A 20,871-nucleotide genomic window follows, 5' to 3' on the forward strand; every position below is an offset into this window, starting at 1 on the left:
TCCACAGTTTAAACATTGCACATCAAAATTCCCAGTTATAAGATTTATTTTAGGTTGCAACTATTGAGTTGATTGACAACGCTGCACCATGTTAACTGCATTGAACATTAAAAATTAATCACTGAGTTTGTTTCAAAGAGAGGTATGAAGCATCAAAGAGCTGATGTTCAGCTTCACTAAACAGAACAGTGCAGCACCAGTTCAGGCCCTTTGACCTACAATGTCTGTGCTAAAATAATCCCATCTGCCTGCACATGATCTTCATCTCTAATTTTCTGCATGTTCATGTGCCTCCTTAAATGCCTCAAACAGTATCATTTCAGTTATCTACCGCTCTTTAAAATAAACTAAGTTTGCCTTGTGAATGTCTTTTAAATTTCCCCCCCCCCCCTCACTTTAAACTCGTGCCTTCTACCATTTGACATTTCGGACTTAGAAAAAAAGACTCATATCGTTTCGATCTATGCCCCTGAGATTTATCAGGTTGTCCTTCACTCCAGCCTTGATGCACCATCAATAACTCACTCTGAGACGTAAAGGCGAGATATCGGCTTTTATTGACTGGAAGAAGGAACCAGCAGTGAGTGACCACCATACTACATCCTGGAGACTGAGAGGCCGGGCTCAGGCCTCAATCGCCTTTATACAGGGGTCTGTGGGAGGAGCCACAGGAGCAGTCAGCAGGGGGCATGTCCAGACAGGTATATGTAGTTCACCACAAGCCTCTTGTAGTTACAATCCAGGCAACAACTTTTTCTGCACTCTCTGCAAAGCTTCCATTTCTTCCTTGTAGTGCAGTGATCAGACCAAAAGGCCCACCTGAAGTTTTATACAGCTACAATATGACTCAAACTTCTAGACGCAATGACCTAAGCGACGAAGTTGAGCATGTCATATGCCTTCTATATCTCGCTATATCTATGTCTTATCTTATGGTCTATACATGTGTTAATTAAACGACAAGTAGGGCCAGTAGAAGCATCAGATGGTCAGTTTTGCACTGACTACACCCTGTTTCAACTAACACTCTAGTAAGTTGGCTCATAATGTGCAGTTCATTTAATTACAATGCTAACTAATTCCAGTAGTAGCTCTAGCAGTTATTTCAGTAGCACTATTAAGATAATCTAAACACATATGCTAATCAGTAAATTAACCAAGTCGACAGTGCAACTGATGCAGTTTTTCTGGATCCAGGGTGAACGGATGTTCAGTAAAATATTCATCTAATAAATTAACTGTGTAGGAAGTTGTTGACACGTGTTAACTTGTTTTGCACCTTGAAATAGTCATTTGGCTGCCACGGTTCATTTACATCTGAAATTCATGGAAGCAGTTGAAAAACATCAAATCAGAAATGCACAAGAGGTCACTTAACATCTGCAACAAATGTTAGTAGTCGGTACCCACTCTACATCAGATGCAAAGTATTTCTTGCTGTTTGTTTGTAATTTTCCAAAGTTTACCATTTCACATTACTGGAGCTGATCCTGATAAAGCAAAAAGCTCCCAGTTTTGATCAGATGGTTGATGGGAATGGTCCAACCTGCACTGTACCCCTTTGGGATGATGGTGACCTTCTTCCACTCAGTTTATAGATTCTGAGGTGGCTGATTAGGCCCAGGTAGACACATTTATGTGTGGCAGGAGAGTGAGTCGTTTAAGAAATGATGCCCTCCTGTCACCTACACTCCGGTTCAGCTAGCTTCCAGTGGAGGAGTTAGCAGTTTTTCCACCATCATTTCGGATGCTCCTCTTCTATTCCCCACTCTGGCCTTCTACTTCTTCTCACCTCCCCCTGGATCCCCTCCTCCTTTGGTCCACTCCCTTACTCCAGCTATTAACCTTTCCCACTGCCCATCCTCACCTATCACCTTCTAGTTATATTCCTTCCCCTCCCCTCACTTTATTCTGAAGTCTTCCCCCTTCCTTTCCGGAAAGGTCTCAGCCTAAAATGTCGATTTATTTCCATAGATGCTGCCTGGCCTACTGAGTTCCTCCAGCATTTTGTGTGTGTTGCTTTGGAATTCAAGGAGTGGATAACCTGCCGGAATCATCTCCCATCTGTGGAGGCAGGAAGTAGATAACCAATTCGATTCATTTCTCTGAACGGAGACCAGAAATGGATAATCATCAGGATCCACTCCTGCATACTGCTTAAGAAAGACTGAAGAAATATATGAGTGGATGAAAAGAGGAATAAATGAAACAACAATGATAAGACCTTAAGACATAGAAACAGAATTAGGCCATTTGGCCCATCGAAGCTGTTCCACCATTCAATCATGGCTGATCCTTTTTTCCCTTCTCAGCCCCACTCCCAACCTTCTCTCCATAATCCTTGATACCATGTCAATTCAAGAACCTACCAAGCTCTGACTTAAATACATCCAATGAACTGGCCTCCACAGATGCATGTGGCAATAAATTCCACAAATTCACCACCCTCTGGCTAAAGAAATTTCTCTGCATCTCTGTTTTAAATGGATGTCTCTCTATCTTGAAGCTGTGCCCTCTTGGCTTGGACTCCCCCACTATAGGAAACATCCTTTCCACATCTACTCTGTCTAGGCTTTCAACATTTTGAAAGGTTTCATCCTTCTAACTTCCAACGAGTACAGACGCTGAGGCATCAAACAGTCTTCATATAATAACGCTTTCATTCCTGGAAGCACTCCCCACCCCCAATGCCAGCACACCTTTTCATAGATGAGGAGCCCAGAACTGTTCACAATATTCAAGGAGAGGCCTTCCTTGCCAGTGCCTTATGAAGTCCCAGCACACATCTCTGCACTTGTATTCTAGATCTCTTGAAATGAACGCTAACATTGCATTTGCCTTCCTCACCACTGACTCAACCTGCAAGTTAACCTTTAGGGTGTCCTGCACAAAGAGTCTCAAATCCCTTTGCATCTCAAATGTATGGATTTCCTCCCTGTTTAGAAAATAGTCTGTACATTTATTTCTTCCACCAAATTGCATGACCATGTATTTTCCAACATTGTATTTAATTTGCCACTTTCATCCTAATCTGTCCAAGTCCTTCTGCATCCTACCTGTTTCCTCAACACTACCTGCTCCTCCACCAATCTTCGTATCATCTACAAACTTGGCAACAAAGCCATCTATTCCATCATCTAGATCATTTATGTTCAGTATAGAAAGAAGTGGTCCTAACACCGACCCCTGTGGAACAGTCACTGGCAGCCAGCCAGAAAAGGATCCTTTTATTTCCACTTGCTGCCTCCTACCACTCAGCCAATGCTCTAACCATGCCAGTAACTTTCCTGTAATACCACAACTCTTAACTTGGTAAGCAGCCTCATGTGTGGCACCTTGTTGAAAGCCTTCTGAAAGTCCAAATACACAACATCCCCTTTATCCATTCTACTTGTAATCTTCTCAAAGAGAAGGGGGACCAATATCTTGGCAGGAATGTTTGCTAAGGCTATTGGGGAGAGTTTAAACTAGAATTGCTGGGGGGTGGGGATCAAACTGAAATGACGGAGGAAAGGGAAGTTGGCTCACAAATAGAGAAAGTTTGGAGACAGTGCAAAAGGGAGGATAGGCAGGTGATAGAGAAGGGATGCGCTCAGTCTGATGGTTTGAGATGTGTATATTTTAATGTGAGGAGTATCATGAATAAAGCGGATGTGCTTAGAGCGTGGATCAGTACTTGGAGCTACAATGTTGTGGCCATTACAAAGACTTGGATGGTGCAGGAGCAGGAATGGCTACTTCAAGTGCCAGGCTTTAGACGTTTCAGAAAGGACAGGGAGGGAGGCAAAAGAGGTGGGGGTGTGACACTGTTGATCAGTGATAGTGTCACGGCTGCAGAAAAGGAGGAAGTCATGGAGGGGTTGTCTACGAAGTCTCTGTGGGTGGAAGTTAGGAATAGGAAGGGGTCAATAACTCTACTGGGTGTTTTTTTTATAGACCACCCAATAGTAACAGGACATCAAGCAGCAGATAGGGAGACAGATTCTGGAAAGGAGTAATAATAACAGGGTGGTTGTAGTGGAAAATTTTAATTTCCCAAATATTGATTGACACCTCCCTAGAGCAGTGGTGTCAAACTCATTTTAGGTCACTGGCTGGATTGGGCAAAATGCAGCTTCATGCGGGCCGGATCAGTCGGGCGCGTGTGAACGCAGCTTTCATTGCCTCCGTTTTTTCAGCCTGCTCTCATGTGTCTCAGTCTCTGCTATAACTACAAAGTGTTTCACTTCACAAATTCCGTTTCTTATGAAGAAGACTGCTGAGCAAGCATTATTTTTATGATTGGTATTAACTTACAATCATAGGCTTCATATCGCCGGGCCATTAATAATTAAAATAATAGATCTATCTAAAATGATCTCGCGGGCCAGATATAATTGTATGCCCGGCCGGATTTGGCCCGCGGACCTTGAGTTTAACACCTATGCCCTAGAGTGAGGGATTAGATGGGGTGGAGTTTGTTAGGTGTGTTCAGGAAGGTTTATTGACACAAAATGTAGATAGGCCTACAAAAGGAAAGGCTGTACTTGATCTGGTATTGGGAAATGAATTTGGTCAGGTGTCAGATCTCTCAGTGGGAGAGCATTTTGCAGATAGTGTTCACAATTCTATCTCCTTTAGCATAGCATTGGATAGGAACAGACAAGTTAGGGAAATGTTTAATTGGAGTAAAGGGAACTATGAAGCTATTAGACAGTAACTTGGAAGCATAAATTGGAAACAGATGTTCTCAGGGAAACATTCAAAAGAAATGTGGCAAATGTTCAGGGGATATTTGCATGAGGTTCTGAGTATGTACGTTCCAATGAGACAATGGTAGGGTACAAGATCTGTGGTGCACAAAGGCTGTTGTAAATCTAGTCAAGAAGAAAAGGAGAGCTTACAAAAGGTTCAAAAAACTAGGTAATGATATGAATCTAGAAGATTATAAGGCTAGCAGGATGGAGTTTAAGAACGAAATTAGGAGAGCCAGAAGGGGCCATGAGAAGGCCTTGGTGGACAGGATTAAGAAAAACTTGAAGGCATTCTACAAGTATGTGAAGAGCAACAGGATAAGATGTGAGAGAACAGGATCAACCAAGTGTGACAATGGAACTGGAGGAGATAGTTGGGGTACTTAATGAATACTTTGCTTCAGTATTCACTATGGAAAAGGATCTTGGCAATTGTGGGGATGACTTGCAGTGGACTGAAAAGCTTGAGAATGTAGATATTAAGAAAAAGGATGCCCTGGAGCTTTTGGAAAGCATCAAGTTGGATAAGTCACTGGGACTGTAGGGATGTACCCCAGGCTACTGTGGGGGGCAAGGGAGGAGATTGCTGAGCCTCTGGTGATGATCTTTGCATCATCAATGAGGAAGGGAGAGGTTCCAGAGGATTGGAGGGTTGCGAATGTTGTTCCCTTATTCAAGAAAGGGAGTAGAGATAGCCCAGTGAAGTGAGTCTTACTTTGGTGGTTGGTAAGTTGATGGAGAAGATCCTGAGAGGCAGGATTTATGAACATTTGGAGAGGCATAATATGATTAGGAATAGTCAGCATGGCTTTGTTCAGGATGTGACTAAGCACATTGAGGAAGGTAGAGCCGCAGATGTAGTGCATATGGATTCAGCAAGGCATTTGATAAGATACCCCATGCAAGGCTTATTGAAAAAGTAAGGAGGCATGGGATCCAAGGGGACTTTGCTTTGTGGATCCAGAACTGGCTTGCCCACAGAAGGCAACAAGTGGTAGTAGATGGGTCATATTCTGCATGGAGGTCAGTGCCCAGTGGTGTGCCTCAGGGATCTGTTCTGGGACCCTTACTCTTTGTGGTTATTGTAAATGACCTGGATGAGGAAGAGAAAGGATGGGTTAGTAAATTTGCTGATGACACAAAGGTTGGGTGTGTTGTGGATAGTGTGGAGGGCTGTCAGAGGTTACCACAGGACATTGATAGGATGCAAAACTGGGCTGAGAAGTGGCAGATGGAGTACAACCCAGATAAGTGTGAGGTGGTTCATTTTGGTAGGTCAAATATGATAGCAGAATCTATGGTAAGGCTCTTGGCATTGTGAAGGATCAGAGGGATCTTGGGGTCCAAGTCCATAGGACACTCAAAGCTGCTACGCAGGTTGACTCTCTGGTTAAGAAGGCATACGATGCATTGGCCTTCATCAATCATTGGATTGAGTTTAAGAGCCAAGAGCTAATGTTCCAGCTACAGTTGAAGTCAGAAGTTTATACACACCTTAATGAAATACATTTAAACTCAGTTTTTCACAATTCCTGACATTTAATCCTAGAAAACATTCCCTGTCTTAGGTCAGTTAGGATCACAAGTTTATTTTAAGAATGTGAAATGTCAGAATAATAGTAGAGAAAATTATTTATTTCAGCTTTTATTTCTTTCATCGCATTCCCAGTGGGTTACAAGTTTACATACACTTGTTAGTATTTGGTAGCATTGCCTTTAAATTGTTTAACTTGGGTCAAACGTTTTGGGTAGCCTTCCACAAGCTTCTCACAGTAAGTTGCTGGAATTTTGTTCCTTTCCTCTAGACCGGGGGTCGGCAACCCGCGGCTCCGGAGCCACATGTGGCTCTTTTACGTCTGTGCTGCGGCTCCCTGTTGCTTTGGGAAATAATTGGTTGTGGCAACCCTTTTCCTGGCACATCCGAACCAACTCACAATAAGATAGCCTACGGGGGTTTGCGAGCACAGAGCTTTGGAGCCTCTGCGCCATGGGGGGGGGGGGGCAGGTTGAGGGAGGCTTAAAAGTGAGGCTGAAGATTTCGAATAAAGTTTTTTTCCTTCGACTGCAGTTACCGACTCCGTGTCGTAATTTTAGCGCTGCGTGTAGCACACCGCTACATGGTCAGTATTTAATTAATATGTATTTTATGTTAGTTTGTTAGTTTTTGAAATGTAAATCTAAATTTGAAGATTATGGTGATCTTGTACAATCTAAATAAGACGTTGTGGCGACCCATTTCCTGACACATCCGAACCGGCTCACAATTAGCCAGCGTTCAGGCTAAGGGAGATAGCCTACGGGGGTTTGTGAGTACGTGTCTTTTGCAGCATCCGCGCCCATGGGGGGCGGGTTGAGGGAGGCTTAAAAGCAAGGCTGTTTAGTTCGAATAAAGCTATCTTTGACTGCAGTTTACTGACTGCGTGTAGCAACCGCTACAACGTGTTTTTATCGCTGGCTGTCCAGAGGGGAGGTGCTGAAACACTTTGTCGCGCGTCTGGAAGAAGTGAAAACTTTCCTGGGCAGCAAAGGGCTCAACTTTCCTGAGCTGGAACAGCCAGAGTGGCTGGAAAAGCTACACTTCATGGTAGACATGACAGCGCACCTGAACACGCTGAACACAGCTCTTCAACGGGGTAAGGACGTACAGCCCTGCACATGTTGGAGGATGTTTTGCATTCGAGCGCAAGTTGACGTTGCTTGCCAGAGATTTACAGAAAGGCACATTGTCTCACTTCCCCAATTTGAGAGAGTTCAAACAAGGTCACGACATGATAAATTCGGAGTATTTACATTCTGCAATCATCGCAATGCAAACATCGTTTGGGAAACGCTTCTGTGAGTTCAGAGAGGAAAAAAACACATTATCCTTCCCGGTCACTCCCCTAAGCATCGATCCATCCCTACTGAATACGACTGCATTGTCAGGTGTGAGTCAACCTGAACAAGTATGATAAATATTTTAATTGCCTATTATTTTACGTATATTCATATGTTTTCATTGTTCAGTGAAATAGTCCTTTTATTTTTCAGGTTGACAGCTGGCTGACGTTATTTTTGGTTTGCTGCTGGCGGCAAATTTAAGTTTGGCGTTTTTCATAAATACAAGAAGGACTCAAATAGACGTTGAGTATTTTACTTAAAAGTAACCTTCAACCCAACGTCTTTTTTTCGGAGTTCAAAATGTTTTTGTTGCATGCAGAAATGTAATTTCGTTTTCTCTGCAGGAGTTCATCAATTTCATAAATGCAACACATTATAGTTTATTTATACATAGCATAAAGGCAAAACAAAACGTTGTATGCAGTGTTATTTCATTTTAAATGTCAAACGGGTTTTGCGGCTCCCAGTGTTTTCTTTTCTGTGGGAAACGGGTCCAAGTGGCTCTTTCAGTGGTAAAGGTTGCTGACCCCTGCTCTAGACAGAACTGGTGTAACTGAGTCAGGATTGTAGACCTCCTTGCTTGCACACACTTTTTCAGTTCTGCTCACAAATTTTCTATCGGATTGAGATCAGGGCTTTGTGATGGCCACTCCAATACCTTGATTTTGTTGTCCTTAAGCAATTTTGCCACAATTTTGGAGGTATGCTTGGGGTAATTGTTCATTTGGAAGAGCCATTTACGACCGAGCTTTAACTTCCTGGCTGATGTCGAGATGTTACTTCAATATATCCACATAAATTTCTTTCCTCATGATGCCATCTATTTTGTGAAATGCACCAGTCCTTCCTGCAGCAAAGCACCCCCACAACATGATGCTGCCACCCCTATGCTTCACGGTTGGGACGGCCTTCTTTGGCGTGCAAGCCTCACCCTTTTTCCTCCAAACATAATGATGGTCATTAAGACCAAACAGTTCAATTTTTGTTTCATCAGACCTGAGGACATTTCTCCAAAAAGTAAGATCTTTGTCCCCACGTGCACTTGCAAACTGTAGTCTGGCTTTTTAATGGCGGTTTTGGAGCAGTGGCTTCTCCCTTGTTGAGCAGCCTTTCAGGTTATGTTGATATAGGACTTGCTTTACTGTGGATATAGATACTTGTCTTTGCCATTTGTGTATTTCTTCGTTTTTGAAATATATCTATCCTGTACCTTGCTCATTTTCCCCAGAAATTCACGTCATTGCTGCTCTGCTGTCATCCCTGCCAGCAGCTCCTTCCAATTTACTTTGGTCAACTCCTCTCTCGCACCACTGTAATTTCCTTTACTCCACTGAAATACTGCCACGTCAGACTTTACTTTCTCCCTATCAATCATATTGTGGTCACTACTTCTTAAGGGTTCTTTTATCTTAAGCTCTCTAATCGCCTCTGGTTCATTACATAACACCCAATCCAGTATAGCTCATCCCCTAGTAGGCTCAAAGACAAACTGCTCTAAAAATCCGTCTCATTTAACAAACTGACCTTCTTGAGATGCATTACCAACCTAATTTTCTCAATCAATCTGCATGTTGAAATCTCCCAAGATTATCGTAACATTGCCCTTTTAAGACACTTTTTCTATTTCCCATTGTAATCTTTGATCCACATCCCAGCTAATGTTCGGAAGCCTGTATGTAACTGCCACCAGGGTCGTTTTACCCATTCTTAACTCAATCCATAAGGATTTAACATCTTCCAATCCTATGTCACATCTTTTTACTGATTTGATGCCTTTTTTTTACCAGAACAGTCACGCCATTCCCTCTACCTACCTCCCTATCCCTCCGATACGTGTATTCTTGGATACCTCCACTGCTAAATATTTTGCGAGCCACAGCTGTTATACAGTGTACAGAAAACTACAGGCAAGCTTAGCAGAGTCAATATGTCAGGAAAAGTGATCATTTTTCTTGAATTCAGAGTGCAAGTGAGTCTTTGTGATTCATTGCCAATTAAGTCTAATTTGACATTGTTTGGCCTAAACCAGTTGATCTCACAGGTGCGAAGAAAACAAACAAGATTGGATTTAAAGCTTTATTATGTCCTTGCAGGCTGCAGAACATCTTTATTACAGCAAATCAAAAAACAGGTAAAGGAATGATTAATTTTCAAACAATGGTATTCCTGAGATTAATAAGCATCTACAAGTGGAACAATTTCTTAATTAAAGGTACAGTGCAGCATACAGGAATTTATGGATTGTAGCTAAATTGTAAAATGTGTTTATTTGTGAACAAGGGTTTCCATGTGAATTTAATAATACAGTATACAGTGCAATTCATTAAAGAGATGAGAGTTTCTTTAGGAAGTTCAGTTTAAGCTAAGTACTTTGTTCTTCCCTTTTAATACTGTAGGACACACAGACGTTTTCAATGAATGCCAAACCTGATAGAAGGAAGGTTTGATTTGTTGATGGTATTTGCCCAACACAAAAAAAGTTTTGGTCAGACTCAACCAGCTCCCAATTAAAATGGATTTATTGTTAAAACTGTGACTGATTGATACTGAACAGGCAATTTTATTCCAATGGCCCAGAGATGACTATTGTTGAAAATGAATGTGTATTTAAGGTGCAATTAGGAATGTACAAAGTTGAAGAGCATTAGTGGGGTAAATTACAGAAAGTATTAATGCCACAGAGACATACAAAATGAATATCAGCCCACTGAATGTATTACTGTATACGTGGTCCTTTACCTGAACTTGGTCTATTTTACATGCCAAAGAAAAAATTACAAGTTCACCTGTAAAAATCCCTCAAAAAGAGCAGAGAATCAGGCCCCTAAAGAGCAATTATGGAACATTAAAGTGATTCTCCCTGCAGGAGGAAAGGCTCACACAGGAATGTATGCCAGACAATGCCCATGCTAATCTAATGGTTTACAACCTTGCATGACTGTAATCCTGCAGCTGCTTTCTTAGCCTGTTTTGTGTTGGGCAAACACTATTCGCAGAAACCAACTTCACTGTTCAAGTTTTAGTTATTGGACGTTTCCTCAGATCTTAATTTGTGAGAAGCAATATCCATAATACCTGTTGATGTTTTCAACAATTGTTTTAAGTATTCATAACTTCCCACTTTGGATAAAGTACATATACTGTAAATAACACTTCTTCCACCATTCAAGTGGCTTAATGTAGAAGTGGTCTCATGATCCAATGTGAAGTCTTCAACAGAAAAAGATTACAGATCCACAATGCACGACTCAATACAATTACGTCGTTGTTCTATACATACACAGGTGACAACTGAAATTCGTTTCCATTTGTCAAAGACTTCTGCATTGCAATATGGCTAATGCTTATGACGCAAGATAGCCCTCAATTGGATAATGTGTATGGGTTCCAGTGCTCCAAAAGTAAAGGTAATAGTGCAGAAAAAGAAGCCAAAACTTGCCAAAAATTGTCTCCCTACAGCAGCAACTTCCCACCACTGGGAAGTTTTCATGTTTTATAACTTTGAACATCAGTGGATTTAATTTGACTTGTCTGATCAACAAAAAGACTTTTGTATCAAAGTGAAAACAACTTTTTACAAATTGGTCTAAATTTACTACATATTAAACACAAAATAATTAATTGCATGATAACTCATTTCTTTCAAGTCAGTATTCAATAGATGCACCTTCAGCAGCAATTACAGCCTTGAGTCTGTGTGGGTAGGTCTCGATCAGCTTTGTACATCTGGACACTGCAATTTTCCCCCATTCTTCTTTACAAAACTACTCAGGCTCTGTCAGATTGTATGGGGATTGTGAGTGAACAGCCCTTTTCAAGTCCAGCCACAAATTCTCAATTGGATTGAGGTCTGGGCTCTGACTTGGCCTCTCCAGGACATGAACTTTGTTGTTTTTAAGCTATTCATGTGTAACTTTGGCTTTATACTTGGGGTCATTGACTTGCTGGAAAATTAATTTTCTCCCAAGTCGCAGTTCTCTTGCAGACTGCATCAGGTTTTCCCTGTATTTTGCTGCATTCATTTCACCCTCTATCTTCCCAAGCCTGATGGGATCTGCTCCAGTGAGGCATCCCCACAGCATGATGCAGCCACCACCGTGCTTCACGGTAGGGATGGTGTGTTTTTGATGATGTGCAGTGTTTAGTCTGATGGCCAAAGAGTTCAATTTTGGTTTCATCAGACCATAGAACCTTTTTTCCAGCTGACTTCACTCTCCCACATGCTTCTGGCAAACTCTAGATGATATTTCATGTGAGATCTTTTCCCCTAACAGTGGCTTTCTCTTTGCCACTCTCCCATAAAGCTGACTTGTGAAGCACTTGGGCAACAGTTGTATGTGCAGTCTACTCATCTCAGCCACTAAAGCTGGTATCTCCTCCAGAGACGTCATAGGTGGCTTAGTGGCCTCCCTCACTAATCCCCTTCTTGTACGGTCACTCAGTTTTTGAGGATGGCCTGCTCTAGGCAGATTTACAGCTGTGCCATATTCTTTCCATGACTTAACTGTACTCCAAGGGATATTCAGTGACTTGGAAATTTTCTTGTATCCGTCTCCTGACTTGTGCTTTCAATAACATTTTCACAGAGTTGCTTAGAGTGTTCTTTTGTCTTCATGGTGTAGTTTTTGCCAGGATACTGACTCACCAGCAGTTGGACCTTATATATACACAAGTGTATTTTACTACAATCAATTGAAACACCTTGACTGCACACAGGTTTATATATAGCTAGTACACCTTAACCAATGATGTGACTCCTAAAACCCACTGGCTGCACCAGTGATAATTTGGTGTGTCATATTAAAGGGGCTGAATACTTCTACAATCAATTATTTTGTGTTTTATTTTTGTAATTAATTTAGATAATTTTGTAGAAATCCATTTTCACTTTGACACGAAAGAGCCTTTTTCTGTTGGTCAGTGTCAAAAAAAAGCCAAATTAAATCCACTGTAATTCAACGTTGTGAAACAATAAAACATGAAAACCCCTGGGGAGGGGGATGAATACTTTTTACAGGCATTGCATAAACTAATAGTTTGATATGTTCTTCATTTGCAATTTATTCCAGTGAATTTTATTATGTACACCTAAACACCTGCTTGTTAACGCAAATATCTAATCAGCCAATCATGTGGCAGCAATTCAATCCTTAAAAGCTTCGAGGCATGGTCAGGACATTCAGTTGTTGTTCAGATCAAACATCAGAATAGGGAAGAAATGTGATCCAAGTGACTCTGACCATGGAATGAATGTTGGTGCCAGATAGGGTGGCTTGAGTATCTCAGAAACTGATCTGTTAGGACAGCTGTCTGTAGAGTTTACAAAGATTGGTGTGATAAACAACATCCAGTGAGCGGTGAATCTGTGGGTGAAAACATCTTGTTAATGAGAGAGGTCAGAGGTGAATGGCCAGGCGGGTTCAAGCTGACAGGAAGTCAACAAGACCTCAAATAACCACATTACAACACGGCTGAATTTACAACACTTCAAACCTTGAAGTGGATGGGCTACAGCAGCAGAAGACCCATGAATATACACCCAATGGCCACTTTATTAGGCACAGGAGACAGCTAATAAAGTTGTCACTGAGGGTACAATATTCTAATATGAATATACAGTATATTTAACATTACTGACCAGGGATGAAGTAGATGGAATCTGCTCCCTTAGGAATGGTGTGAGAAAGACTTGTGCTGCAAGCATGGCAGTTCAAGGCAATCATTGCCAAACTTCGAAGTGTGGTGTTTAAAAACATTAAGTCACTTGATTAAATCAACAGGAAACATTCACCCTGGCAGCAAACCCATGTGTTACATGTCAAGGAACTCTGGGTAACAAAGTGTTAGGTCAAAATCCATAAGATAACTAAAGGGCTCTTAGTAGACCAGCTATTTTTTTGTTCACTAAGCAGTTCTTCAAGGCCTGTCCATGTCTCATGTATCTTACATTGCTGTTGGTTGAACAATACGAGCACAATGGTCTTGGACTCCACTAATGTTTTCCTTTCAGCTAGAGTTGTACTTTGATGAGACCTTTCCGCAGTAGTATAATGAAAGATTATAAGTACAGGAGCTAACGTATTGTAGCAGACATACATTTAGGTGGATAACAGGAAACAAGTAGCAAACATAGATAATACTTTTGCACCAGACAGCCTCAGTTTTTGGAGTGAAGGTGCTGAATATAGGGCTGCTAAACAGTTTGATCACAAAGTGGAGAAGTGAACTAAGTTTGACAGATCCAGTGGATGAACAAAATTCAGATCACTGAAATATAATGGGGAAAATCGTGAAATTGGAATTGAAGAATAACTAGAAGCAGATTACCTAAATGGAAAGAGATTCCACAAAACAAAACTTTGGTTCAAAATGTAGTTGAGTGTGGGAAGGAGTTTGATTCCATGCTTTTATTGAAGATATGCTTTTTGACATTACTCTAAATAAGGCCAGCACTGGTTTTGACAATATGCACCTTTGCCCTGGACTCTGGATTCAGTTTCTTACCATCTCCAATATTATCATAAACACCTCAACAAATTCCTTCCTTATACAAATTCCTTATTTAAATGATCAGACTGACTCCTTTTGTCCTGTTTAATTGTGACCAGAAAATATAACTAGAAAGGATGAAAAACCTTGTGTCCCTGTCACAATTTCTATATTTCTATCTCTACGTGCAAAGTCACATTTGGCAAAAGTTCAGAGAGGTGAAGATTTGATTATCCCACATCTGAAATGTCCATAACATGATCACAGATATTTCTGATCTTTAAGCGCCTGGAAATTGTGCATTAAACAAAACTAAACAGTGGTTCTAATTGAAACACACGAGCTCAGAAGTAGCCAATATAAGACTCGGAAGGCTCAAGTAGGAAGCAGATTTCCTTCCCTCCCATATTAGATGACGTGTAGAACAGATGCCAAAGATACCCAGTGAACTCTAAACCAGGGACCACAGTTTAAAATAGGATGTGAAATTATCTGAGCGAGAGTGTGAGTGAAGACTGAGACCAGACCTCAACAAACCCAGTCTAAGTGAAGCCAGCCTGAAAGTTATAATGGTCATGGTTGTGATTCAAAGTGAAATTTTGTTAGCTTCCACCAATTACATTTTGGATCAGATATTTCAGATTTAGCCATTGTGAGTATCTTAAGTTATTTACTGGCCACTGGAGATTAAGTGCTGGGTGGATAGACCATAATTGTGAAAAATTATACATCGGAGAAAGTAAGATCAAGAGATCTTTGGTCCTTAAATGTGTTTTACCCAGGATGGATTGGGCTATTAGTTTTCATCCAATTAGAACATCACCAGAGAAGACCCCTTGAACTGCAAAAACAAACATCTTGTATAAATTTCTTCCTGTCATCTCCAAAGATGGGATAAATGTTGTGACTCATTCATCCTAATATTTATTTCAGAATAGAAAATCACGTTTCAGTTGGAAGGCTGGCTGCTGGTGTTCTGCAGGGATCAGTTTTGGGACCACTTCTTTCCATGTAATATGTCAGTGATACAGATGGCTTTGTGGCCAGGTTTGTGGATGATGCATAGACAGATGGAAGGGCAATACTACTGTTACACTACTGTTGAGGAAACAGGGTGTCTGCAGTAGAATTTAGGCAGATTAGGAGAATGGGCAAGTAAGTGGTAGATAGAATATAGTGTAGGGAAGTGTATGGCCATGCACTTTGGTAGAAACAATAAAGGTCATTTTCTAAATGTGAAGAAAATTCAGAAATCAGAGGGACCTGGCAATTCCCATACAGGATTCCCTACAGGTTAATTCACCGAAGGAATTGATTAGAGAGCTAAAGGTAAATAAGCTCTTAGGAACCAGTGATCACAATATGATAGATTTAGAGAGAATTGAGAAGGAGAAGCTAAAGTCAAATGTATCAATATTACAGTGGAGTAAAGGGAATTAGAGGCATGAGAGAAGAGCTGGCCAAAATTGATTGGAAAGCAACACTAGCAGGGATGATGGCAGAGAAGCAATGACTGGAATTTCAGGGAGCAATTCAGAAGGCGCAGGATAGGATATATCCTAAAGGGGAAGAAGTATTCTAAAGGCAGGCTGACAAGGAGTCAAAGCCATCATAAAAGCTAAAAAAAGGACATACAAAAGAGAAAAAATTAGCAGGAAGCTGGAGGATAGGAAAGCTTTTAAAAACCAACAGAAGAAAGTGTATCAGGAAGCGTATGGGCATGCACATTGGTAGAAAAAATAACAAACCATTTTCCAAATGGAGAGAAAATTCAAAAATATAAGGATCAAAGGGACTTAGAAGTCTCTGTGCAGGATTCCCTAAAAGTTAATTTGCAGGATGAGTCCATGGTGAGGAAGGCAAATGTGATGTTAACATTCATTTCAAGAGGACTAGAATATAAAAGCAAGGATGTAATGTTGAGGCTTTATAAAGCACTGGTGAAGCCTCACTTAGGGTATTGTGAGCAGTTTTGGGCCCCTTATCTAAGAAAGGATGTGCTGACATTGGAGAGGGTCCTAATGAGATTTAGAAAATGATTCCAGGATTGAAAGGCTTGTCATATGAGGAGCATTTGATGGCCATGTGTCTCCACTCACTAGAATTCAGAAGAATGAGTAGTGACCTCATTGAAACCTACTGAATGTTGAAAGGCCTTGATAGAATGGTTGTGGAGAGGAATTTTCCAACTGTGGGCAAGTCGAAAACCAGAGGATAGCCTCACAATAGAGGAGCGTCCATTTAGAACGGAGATGAGAAGGAAGTTCTTTAGCCAGGAAGTGGTGGAACCTGTGCAATTCACTGCCCTGGGCAGTTGTGGAGGCCAAGTCTTTCTGGCAGAGGTTGATAGATTCTTGATCGGTCAGTTCATGAAGGGATACGGGGAGAGGGCAGGAGATTGGTGCACAGAGGAAAATGGATCAGGCATGAGGAAATTGCGGAGCAGATTCAAATGGGCTAAACGGCCTAATTCTGCTCCTATACCTTAGTTTTATGGTCTTAACTTACAGGTGGAGTTAAAAAAGGTAAATGGGATGTAGGCATTCATTTTGAGAGGACTAAATATGAAAGCAAGAATGTAATGCTGAAGCTTCATAAAGCAATAGCCAGACCACGCTTCAGAGAATTGTGAACAGTTTAGGATCTTTATCTAAGAAAAGATACGCTGGTAATGGAGAGGGCCCAGAGGTGGTTCGCAAGTATGATTCTGGGAATGAAAGGGTTAACATATGAGGTGTGTCTGATGGCCCTGGGTCTGTATTCACTGGAGTTTAGAAGAATGGGGGGGCATCTCATTGAAACCTATTACATGTTGAAAGGCCTAGATGGAATGGACATGTGGAGGATGTTCCCTATAGTGGGTGGGGGGGGGGGGTGTGGTCTAGGACCAGAGAGCACAGCCTCAGTAGGGATGCCTGGTGAAGTCAGATTTCAGATTTCTTCAGCCAGAGGGTGGTGAATCTGTGGAATTCATTGCTACAGACAGCCATGGAGGCCAAGTCATCAGGTGTATTTAAAGCAAAGGATGATAGGTTCTTGATTAGTCAGAGCATTTAAGGTTACAGGGAGAAGGCTGGAGAATGAGGTTGAGAGGGATGGAACACACTTGATGGATCGATTGGCCTGATTCTGCTCCTATGTCTAATGGTCTTAACTTCATACATCTAGCCATTCAGTTCTTGATGCTCTCTTCAAGATGTGGTCATCTCTGGCACAGGAGCCATCTATTTCCCTCTCCCACTTCCCTGAGACGATGGCAAATATTCCATTCCTTTGTCACTCTTTCATACAGCCAAGTGGGTTACGAGATAACTTCAGGCATCTATTGAGTCAACCACCTTGCTCAGTCATTGAACCCGCATTCAGGCCTGTCTGACAGAATGCTCTCCAAACAGCCCAAAATCTTTGTGGTCATAAATTCTTGTTGTATATCAACAATTTAAATATTCAAAGTGCCATGGTGGGATCTGAACACACTTTTGTTGGGGGATGATACGTTCTCAGTTTCAGGAGAGTGAAAGGTCTCAGAGCGTGCCTTCAGGGTTGGCAGGAAGAAGGGGGATTTTTCCACCAGATCTCCAAGCCTTCCACCTGCAGAGTGACCCTATCCAACAACAATGGGTCGGGCAAAGCTGACATCCAGGTTGAAGAGTCTCTAAGATTAGCCAGACAACGTTAAGTACAACTGGGGAAGGCGGAAAGTAAATATGCGACCATGAGGTTAGTACAGCAGGAAATGTGCGCAATAAGATCATGCTTCAAATATGATGAAGCACACAACTTTAACCGAACTCCGACATCCATGGTACTGAACAGCTGCCTGGAGTGTACTTGACAATATGAAGTCTGATGTCTAACATGCAGGACTGAGATCAGGCAACTTCATTCAGAGCTGCACTGACTATAGATTGTGCACGTCAGATCTGATTCATGTCTTAGATTCAGTGTGGCCTGCGTCACTGGCCCAGCTGCTCTTGCAGGGCCTGAATGGTATTCCTCATTTGGTCCTCTGCTCCTTGCAACATCTTCACCTCAATCGTATGGAATACGTACAGGATTCCGGCAAGCAGCGTCACAGCAAATGCCACCATCCCCAGGATGTAGAAGGAGACCTTAGGGAACGAGTTCTCAGCTGTGGTGGTGACGAGGGGTATAATCGCCATGATACATTCAATTAGCAGCAAGAACAATCCCAGAACTGCCATTCTGCCTGAAGAGTAGCGCATCTTCTCTGCCCCATGAATGCCAATTTTCACTTCTCCCCGAACTTCATTCAGAATGTCCACCAACTGTGGATTTGTCTCTGAAACAAGATCAAAAGTGTTTGGGGTCAAAGATACAAAGGAAAGGTGCTTTACAACCCTGCGGACAAAAGAGCTCATAACAACATGCAGGCTGGGGTGCTTTCTGCAGGGAAGGTGATTAAAAAGCCAAGTTTTAAGAATGTTAAAACAAAGACCCATGGTTTGCAGCCACCACTGTTGAGGTGGTTATCTAAGGCATTATCTGTTGTTTGAGAAAGGGATTTAAAACAAAATGTAGATGTTGGAAATCTGAATGAAAAACAGAAAACACTGGGAAAATTCAGCAAGCCAGGAAACATCTGAAAGAGAGTCAACATTTCTGGCCTGTGACCCTTTCACAGAACAAATGCTCTAACTGATCTTGAAACTACAATGTTGCTAAGCCAGTTAGTTGCTAAACTGGTTAAGCCAGCTAAGCTAAGGCAGTCATCAAACTTACCTTCTTTATTTGGGTGAGGTTTGTTTCAACATTCCTTCAAGGTGCTTGTGTAGTGTTTGAGCCTAATGAGAGAAGATGCAATCTCCTATTGACCACCCCCATCAAAATAGAATAGATGGGGTGGAGGTGCTTGATTGGTTATCTAATCTGGTACTGATTGGCAGCTGTCACCCCTCAATTCCTCAGGTTTGCTGCTCCTAAAACAGTACCACCTCCCTGCTTCAGCAGTTTGCTTTGGACTCTACAGGCCCTCTCACTGTAGCAGGGTAGATTCATGCAAGTGATCGTCTGCTTGTGGGATCTTGTTACACTTCAGAATATCCTGAGTTCCTCATCTCTTTTAATTACATAAAGTTTCCCTGTTTGATTGGATAATAGCTATCTTACATTCAAGCCCTCTTGTTCTCCAATGGGGCTGCCAACCTGTTTTACACCATAACACTTCATCTTTTATCCACGGGATCCATGGAGAATCTAGACTCTCCCTTGACAGCAGCGTTTCCTCTTCCAACCAAGTCCCTACCTCCTGACTCCCACCAAGTCGCAGCTCAGTTAGATCAGTTTAATCTATTGTCATATACACCGGGGGGCAATGAAACTCCTCATTTGCATGATGCTCGCAGAGTACACCTTAAAGATGGTCATAATAAATACTTACAATGACAACAGTCCCAGAGTCAAGAGCATAGCATCTCTGTACAGCTCTGTTAAAACGTAGAACAGAAAGGAGCTATATGAAATGAATGCTTTGCCCCACTGTAGCAAGAAGTTACTTACTCTCTTCATGCTCCAGCCCGGTTACAGCATCCCCATCTTTCTGGACACTCAGTGTGGCGCACACAGCTTCATGGTCCGAATATGGAATGTTCTTCCCAGGAGCCGTGCCGCTTGTGGTCATCAGGTGCTCACACTTCACAGGGAATCCCTTTGACCCCTAGGATACGCCAAAGACATGCTGTGAAATTATTCTACACCTTTGATTTCTGAACTGGTTCCTCCAGCACGAATCATCTCCCCCATCCCAATTTCACTTTCATAGTTCTATGGGATCAAATTCCTCACCTTATAGAGGATGTAGTCGATGCGAATGCCCGAAGGGAACGAGAGCGAGTCACCGACTGAGGCAAAGCAGTTCTGAGTCTGTAGGGTGCATCCTCCCTCAGAGCCCTGTGGGAAACACAGCACACTCCTCACCATGCAAGTAACATCACGTCAGCACCGCTCTCCCAGGAGAGCCTTCATGCCGTACTCGTGCACAGTGGAGCTAGAAAGCTTGTGAATCTTGTAGAATTTTCTCTGTTTCTGCATAAATATGATCTAAAATGTAATCAGATCTTCAAGCAAGTCCTAAAACTAGATAAAGAGAACCCAATTAAATAAATAACACAAAAAAAAACAGTTTGGTTAATAAGCTATGCATTGGTGGGTGTAGAGAATCAGCCTGTTAGAGAGAATAGAAGGAGATGGAATTGCTCTCTGAACTAGTATGAGAGAATGGGCTAAATGGCCCCACCCACCATTCCTCACAGCTGATCTGACTTTCTCCTTTGCACCACATTCCAGTCAAATTGCTCCCAATTACAGTCGTCGTGCTGTTGAATAAAACAGAGTGACGCCTCTTGCGGCCAAATGTCTGACGAAAGCCAATTAACTTCAAAATACTGGAAAACAGCTCGATGATGCAGGATCAGAGGGAGCTGCGTGGAAAATTAAGGATGGGTATAACTGCAAATGTTAAATTGCAACAAATAAATAGAAATCTATTATTTCTTGAGCGGTTTGAACGAGGCACGACTGCAAGTGCATGGAGGTCAGTCAGTGAGAACGGCAAGAAGAGTTTAAAAAGACGACAGATTTATACAGTGGGTGTCAGAGTAGAGGGAGACAGAGTAGGAAGGCTTCTCTGATAAAGGGCTGAGGCGAGGTAGGTTATCTGTTTAGAATACAGACAGTAAGTATGTGTGTGAGGCCGGTTTTCTGTGCTCGGAGTCAGATGTGGGAGGTCCTAGAAACTCCCAGCCTCCCG

The 20,871-nt window shown here is 42.0% G+C and overlaps 1 protein-coding gene across 3 annotated transcripts in view; it reads right to left on the bottom strand.

Moving 5' to 3' along the window:
* Positions 1 to 9,675: 9,675 nt before the first annotated feature.
* The window catches only part of LOC132395764 (sphingomyelin phosphodiesterase 2-like), a 62,792-nt gene continuing 51,596 nt past the window's right edge, over positions 9,676 to 20,871 (bottom strand). For all 3 annotated transcript variants that reach the window (XM_059972761.1, XM_059972763.1, XM_059972762.1), the window contains exons 9-11: positions 19,908 to 20,012; positions 19,623 to 19,779; positions 9,676 to 18,405 (exon numbers count right to left, since the gene is read on the bottom strand). In XM_059972761.1, the coding sequence (XP_059828744.1) occupies positions 18,059 to 18,405; positions 19,623 to 19,779; positions 19,908 to 20,012 (609 nt within the window). In that variant the 3' untranslated portion in view covers positions 9,676 to 18,058. The remainder of the gene's footprint in view (positions 18,406 to 19,622; positions 19,780 to 19,907; positions 20,013 to 20,871) is intronic.

The sequence above is a fragment of the Hypanus sabinus genome, chromosome 6 (assembly GCF_030144855.1).
Source record: "Hypanus sabinus isolate sHypSab1 chromosome 6, sHypSab1.hap1, whole genome shotgun sequence".
NCBI lineage: Eukaryota > Metazoa > Chordata > Chondrichthyes > Myliobatiformes > Dasyatidae > Hypanus > Hypanus sabinus.